The 6,737-nt window shown below is 40.9% G+C and overlaps 1 protein-coding gene across 1 annotated transcript; it reads left to right on the top strand.

Moving 5' to 3' along the window:
* The first annotated feature begins 345 nt into the window (after positions 1–345).
* c9 (complement component 9) lies at positions 346–5,375 on the top strand. Its single transcript, XM_028024539.1, has 11 exons — positions 346–493; positions 586–676; positions 823–973; positions 1,063–1,210; positions 2,015–2,153; positions 2,229–2,444; positions 2,556–2,796; positions 2,927–3,067; positions 3,289–3,464; positions 4,809–5,043; positions 5,140–5,375. Exons 1-11 carry the CDS (start codon positions 420–422, stop codon positions 5,298–5,300), a joined length of 1,773 nt encoding a protein of 590 aa, XP_027880340.1. The 5' UTR covers positions 346–419; the 3' UTR covers positions 5,301–5,375.
* The last annotated feature ends 1,362 nt before the right edge of the window (positions 5,376–6,737 follow it).

The raw sequence follows: 6,737 nt of genomic DNA, 5'->3' as shown, positions 1-6,737 counted from the left end.
TTAGGTTTATGTTTAGGTCTAAATTCTTGATTTTAGGATTACCCGTTGTATCGCAGGTGTAGTTGGACTCTTGCTGAGAAAGAACTAAAATTGCATAAAATATACACTGCTCAAAAAATAAAGGGAACACTTAAACAGGTGTTTAACACTTAAAGTGTTCCCTTTATTTTTTTGAGCAGTATATATCAAAAAAAGTACAGAAAATATTCAATAACTTTTTTCATGTGATTTTTTCTTTATTTTTCAAACCGAGCAAACTCTGCTCGGGCAGTTTCCGAACACCAAATCAATAAGGCTGCGGACGAAATCCAAACTGTTGATTGTGAAAGCTCAAAGTTTTTTGAAGGGTGATATAATGATTAACAAGAGGGCAGTTTAAAAGTCTGAACGTGAGACGTTTGTCTTTCCAAGGGTTCACGATGAGAGCGGCCATCGCTGTCCAGCTGAGCCTCAGCGCCCTGTGTCTAACTCTGACGCTTTCCGATGTAGGACTGTACGTACACTCTTCCTGTTGTTTGATTTAATGATATTGTAGAGTTATTTCTTCTGAATACCTGAGAGGATATAATGTGTGCACATAATCAGGGCAGAAGTGCTTCCTGAACCAAATGCTGTAGAATGTAAGTGGAGCCAGTGGTCGCAATGGACGTCTTGTGATCCTTGCACCAAAAGGAGAGTAAGTCAGACAAACCTTTCACAACTAACCACTCATGTGTGTGAAAACATTACGGATTCTTGCTTTGAATAACGTACCTTTGCTGCCATGTACCTTAACACCACGTTTCAGGGGGTTGATAAAGTCTATTTAATGTCTATCATAAGTTGCGTTCTCGAGGCATAGAGGTGTTTGGCCAGTTCGGTGGGGAACCCTGCACAGGAGCTATCGGTCATAGGGAGTTCTGCCAACCCACAGAGTTATGCTCGCAGCCACCTGCCTCTCCTTGCTCGGAGTCTGAGTTCCAGTGCACAACAGGTACAGCAGACTCTTAAGAGTCACCCACATTGTTCATCTGTGTTTGGGTTCTCTGGGTCTCACTGGTCTTGACCTGCATCTGTGCGCAGATCTGAAAACCTGCATCAAGAAGAGATTAGAATGCAACGGGGACTACGACTGTGAAGACGGATCGGATGAGGACTGCGATCCTGTCCGTAAACCCTGTGGGTCGTCCGACCTCGATAACAATGAGCAAGGCAGGACGGCAGGATATGGGTAAGCAGATGATCCTTGTGCATTATGACCAATGGAAGGTGTTTTTTGGGGGTTTTTTTACCCTGCTCTGCATCTACAATGCCTCCTTTTCAACTTTTCTCAGATTTGGGGCTGTATATAAAGTATTATTTGACCTTTCGAGATGCTAATCAGCTGTTCCCTTGCCCCCGTGGTTACAAATCATAGCAAATCATCCAATGCCAGAGGAAGTAATTGCCTAAATATGCAATGCATCAACCAGAACAATAAAAAACAAAAGTCTATGCAAAGAATAACTTATAACTAACGTAACAGAGCTACTCCAACATGCTGCCACCATGAGCGACACAATTCTAGAAATTATTACCCTTACTTTTTCAAATATCCATCTAACTTCCTGTTTAAACAGTTCAGACACCAAATACACCTTATGCTGTGGAAAACTGCAGAAGTTAGCATCCTCACTTTTTCTCATTTTGACCCCTGCAACAAGGAAAATGAAAGCCTCTCCAGGATTTCCTGCTTTGCAAATGCCAGCCAATAGCGTGTCAAGAAGCATTCCCTTCAGCTTCCCGCGTGGCAGTTTCTTTCATGTATTTTGGTATATGCGTTACAAAAAAAAAATCACAAAATTGGATTTACTTACCATAGAAAAATCCACGAATACTGTACCACTGCAAAAATAATTATTAGTATTTATCTTTATTTCACCTGGAAAATCCCAACGAGATTAAAACTCTCTTTTGCAAGAGAAATCTGTCCAAATGCAGCTTCTGTGCGCACGATCAGGCATGAACTACTGTAACTATTTCCTCCATGAACCAGGGTCAACATCTTGGGTGCAGATCCTCGAATGAACCCCTTCAATAATGATTTCTTCAACGGGCGATGTAGCAGAGTGAGGAACCCAAACACGGGGAAGTACGACAGACTTCCCTGGAATGTTGGTGTGCTCAACTACGAGGTTAGTCCCGGCTGCGTCTCCCTTGTACAATCCAATGGTGTCGGCTTTGCTGCTAAATATACTTTGTCATTTCAGACTCTCATAGAGGAGACTGTTTCCAGGGAGATCTATGAGGACACACACTCCGTCGTGAAGGAAATGCTGAAAGAGAAGACCTTTAAAGTCGATGCTGGACTTTCCTTCAAATTCAAGAACAGTGAATCGTCTTTGGCGAATGTTTCTGTTGAGGCCGGGTTGAATTTCTCAAAGAATGAGCTTATTAGGGATGTCATAGAGTACTCTAAAATTAAGGTAAACATTAGAACTGCGAACCACGAGTTCCAAGTCGTTACCCGAGCAAACAACTTTCACTTTGAAGACGTGTCACATTTGTACCTGTGTTGCTGATTCTTCTCTCTTTAGAACATAAGCTTCATGAGGGTAAAAGGTAGAGTACAGCTGAGCACCTACAGGATGCGCTCCCATGAGTTTAACGTTGCTGAGGACTTCTTGATGCACGTCAGATCACTGCCGTTGGCTTACGACAAGGGTATTTATTTTGCCTTCCTGGAAGACTATGGAACCCACTACACAAGAAGTGGAAAGTCTGGAGGCGAATATGAACTGATCTACGCTCTCAACCAGAACACCATCAGGGAAAGAAGTGTGTATCCAAGCAATCAATTTTTACCTTAAACTTGTTCTGATTTGTGAGCCATTTTTAGGCCTGTCTTTTGAAGAAAAATGTAGGTTATTGGTACATAACTGCTGCATTTCCTGCTTGATTCCATCAGACATTACAGACAGAAGTATTCAAGAGTGTCTCAAAGTGGGGATCTCTGCAGACTTTGTCTTTCCAGCTGACAAAGAAGATCAAAACAAAAAAGCACACGTCAGAGTGGAGAACTGCGAAAAAACAATTAGCAATAAGACAGGTTGTTTTCTTGTTTTCCTCAATCGTGCTGATTTCTAACACCTTAAGTCAAAAGCATGTAGCCATGTGAAAATCTAAAACGTGTTCTTTCTTGTGATTGGAAACACTGTAAAAAATATATATATTTCAATGAAATAATATGACGTCATACTGCGTTTCATTCGAGCACAGATTTTGTTTTTGTTTTTAATTCCTTTATTCTCTCTGGTTTTTTCTGCACAGTTAGTGCTGATGGGAAGGCATTGGTGGATAAGGTGATGACTTCAGTTAGAGGAGGAACTCTGCAGGCCGCCGTTTCTATGAGAGCTCAGCTGAGCAGGGAGGGTGTCATGGATATGAACACGTACCAAAGCTGGGCCAGGTCCATTGCAGATGCCCCCGCACTGATACAGAGTGAGGTAGGAATCCTGGAGTGGTTACTTCAAGTTTTCATGAGAATTTTTTATTTTTCAACATTTTATAATATGATGTGGTTTATTCATTCTCGTGTTATCAACATCTATTGAACTGTTCAAAAGGCAATTACACAAAATGCTCCTTAAAACCGCAGTAAGCAAAAGATGGACATTTGTTGAGTTTTTCTAAATTACCTTGGAAGGACGCAATATTCATACCTACAAAACAGCTTTTGACAATGTTAGGATATTATAGCGCAAACGTATCAACAACATGATTCTGCTCTATCAGCACACGGATCACCGCTGAGGAAACTTCGACTAAAATTTATTCAGCATTTAATTTGTTTTGGAAAGTGTTCTTCCAAGTCACGCTAGGGATGAGTGCGTTTTACTCACAGGTCATAAAACGAACAGGGATTGCTTGTTGCCTTCACGTTACATTGTCACCAACCAAAGGAATGACCAGGCACCGTTGATCAGGCGTCGTCTTGGTCTTGTGATGTCAAAATTTGAACACGAACCAGGCAATTTATTGGCTGATTCATGGATCAAACATGTTTTGTGAATTTTGCCATGAAGTTCCTCATTAGAGAAAATCTAGTTGTCCAAAATATGCTGAAACACTGAACAGTTGAACAGCTGCATTCAAAGGTTTAGAGAAGTTCACCTGCAAAAGGCTGTAGCACATTTAAGGTTCATTCTAAAAATGTACCCAAAAGCTGAGCAACGCTGACTTTTTGCTTCTTTGTTATTTGTCAAAGATTAAAAGCTTTGCGTGTCAGTTTTGATTAAGGAGACCCAAGTCGGTCTGTTGATTTGTATTAGGAACATCAAGGGAGTTGGTCCAGGTTCAAGGAATGACCAATTCCTGGTTGGAAAAGACAATGTCCTAACATTCAGACCTTAGTTAAATATCTTAGAAAGACGTCAAATGAGACAAACGTAGTGCATTAGTTACATAGTTATTTCCTGCCCTCAATAGATACATCACTGATACACAGCATTATCCATAGTATGACATAATTGACGGTTGTTCTAAATAGATACTCCGTTGACACACGTCTTTATCAACATAGATTGTCTGGGCACTGCTCAGAACAAATTGCACAGAGGCGGCCATCTTCTCTGTCTGCCTGCTGGTGTTTAGGCGGCAGAGACAGATAAGACGATTATCTAAACCACTGAGTCACTTGTTGGTTTTCCCACTTGTTCCTGTCCTCATAAACTGGCACTTAGAAAAACATCCGTACATCCAGGCCACCCTTCTGAATTCTAATTTTGTTTGACTCAAATATTCAACCAGCTGCAACAAATATCCTGTTTTTTGTTTGGTTTTTTTTTCAGCCTGAGCCCATCTACATGTTAATTCCACTGGACTCTCCTGACGCAAACGCCAGAATTATTAACTTCAGGAGGGCTACAGAAGAATATATCGCTGAGTACAACACATGCAAGTGCAAGCCCTGTCATAATGGAGGGACTCTTGCTCTGATTGACGGAAAGTGTATTTGTATGTGTCCTGAACTGTTCGAAGGCCTGGGCTGCCAGAACTTCAAGGCAGATAAAGCTTCACACCAAGGTAAGAAAGCTAAAACCAAACAACCCTTCCTATCAATTCTTTTTCCTACATTTTGTTTTTCTTGCTGTATTCACTGATGCAAACTATATTTGCTAGGTAAAAAGCCCACTCCTCTCCAGGAGGGCAACTGGTCCTGCTGGGGGTCCTGGTCCGCTTGCAGCGGAGGGAAACGTAGCAGGACGCGCCGCTGCAACACCGATGGACTCGGCCCATCCGTCACATGCAAAGGAGAGCTTACTAGTGAAGACTACTGCTGAAAAGCACCATTCCTGTCTCACTGTCAACGTGTGTTCAAGTGTTAACAACACAAATAAAGCCAACATTTTACTATGCTTGGATTCAAAGTTGCTTTTTATTTTTAGACTTCACTCAAAATATATTTCTTTTTTTTTTGCTTTTTTGTCACTATTAGGAGTTTCAGATTACCAAGCTTTTTTTTTTTATCATCAGACAAGTATAATTAAAGCAAACACAAAACTTTGTTTTCAAATCATGGTATCTTTTATCAAGTTAAAAAGGCTGTTCAGTGCCTTTATTGTTGTGGTAATGATATATGGTATCATGGTAAATCTTTCCAGGAGTGACCAGTCTAACAACGTTTTTCTTCTCAACCAGGAAGTCACAAAACAGAACAAAAATGTGCAACATTTTTGGACTATGTTCTTCCCAATTTGATACAATGTTGCACTAAAATGTTTTTGAAATAGCACATGATATTGACAGACAAACATTGGGGTGGGAATTTAACAATCTGGGGCTGGTTGTCATAATTCATGGAGTCATAAATTCTGCTCTCTACTGAAAAATCCCGTGGCGGAGCTTTTAACCTCAAGCTCAAACACACTTCAGGACAGTAACCTGACGCAAATAAAACATTCCAGCTCTAAAATTCATAAAGCAAACCAAGTTTCTGAAGTGGCCTAGTCAAATCAAGTCAAGCCACGTTTATTTGTACGGCACATTTCAGCAACGTGGCAGTTCAAAGCGCAATTATGAAACAAGCAACAAACACCACATTTTGTCAAATGCCATCATCAAGAATAATCATCACCAAATATATGGATTTGATTAATCGTTTCCGTAATTACTAGTGAGAGGCAGCTCTGTAGTTGCCTTTGATTAAATTTGCCTAGTCAAAATCTGAATTAAAATTTGATTTAGATCACAGGCGTCAAACTCCAGTCCTCAAGGGTCGCTGTCCTGCAGTTTTTAGATGTGCCACAGGTACGAAACACTGGAATGAAATGACTTAATGACCTCCTCCTTGTGTAGATCAGTTCTCCAGAGCCTTAATGACCTAATTAATCTATTCAGGTGTGGTGAAGCAGAGGCACATCTAAAAGTTGCAGGACAGCGACCCTGGAGGACTGGAGTTTGACACCCCTGATTTAGATGCTTTGGTATAGGCTTTAAATAGGGTGTGGATGCTCAAAAAACCCTCCAGGGCGGCTGAATTAAAACAGTTCTGCAAGTGAGCAACGGCCAAGATTCTTCTGCAGTGACGCAAAAGAATCAGTGCCAATGTTTGCAGACGCCTGCTGAAATTGTTGCTACCCACGGTGGCACAGCCAGTTATTAGGATTAGTGGGAAATTACTTTCTCACATGGGTCCAAGTTGTTAATGAAACACTTTTTCTTTTTTTGAAAACCAATATTTGTATTCTTTCAGGTTTTCTGTGCCATGTCCAGAGCAC

Source organism: Xiphophorus couchianus, chromosome 8, assembly GCF_001444195.1.
Source record: "Xiphophorus couchianus chromosome 8, X_couchianus-1.0, whole genome shotgun sequence".
Classification (NCBI taxonomy): Eukaryota; Metazoa; Chordata; class Actinopteri; order Cyprinodontiformes; family Poeciliidae; genus Xiphophorus; species Xiphophorus couchianus.
This window is presented reverse-complemented; position numbering and strand designations above follow the sequence as displayed.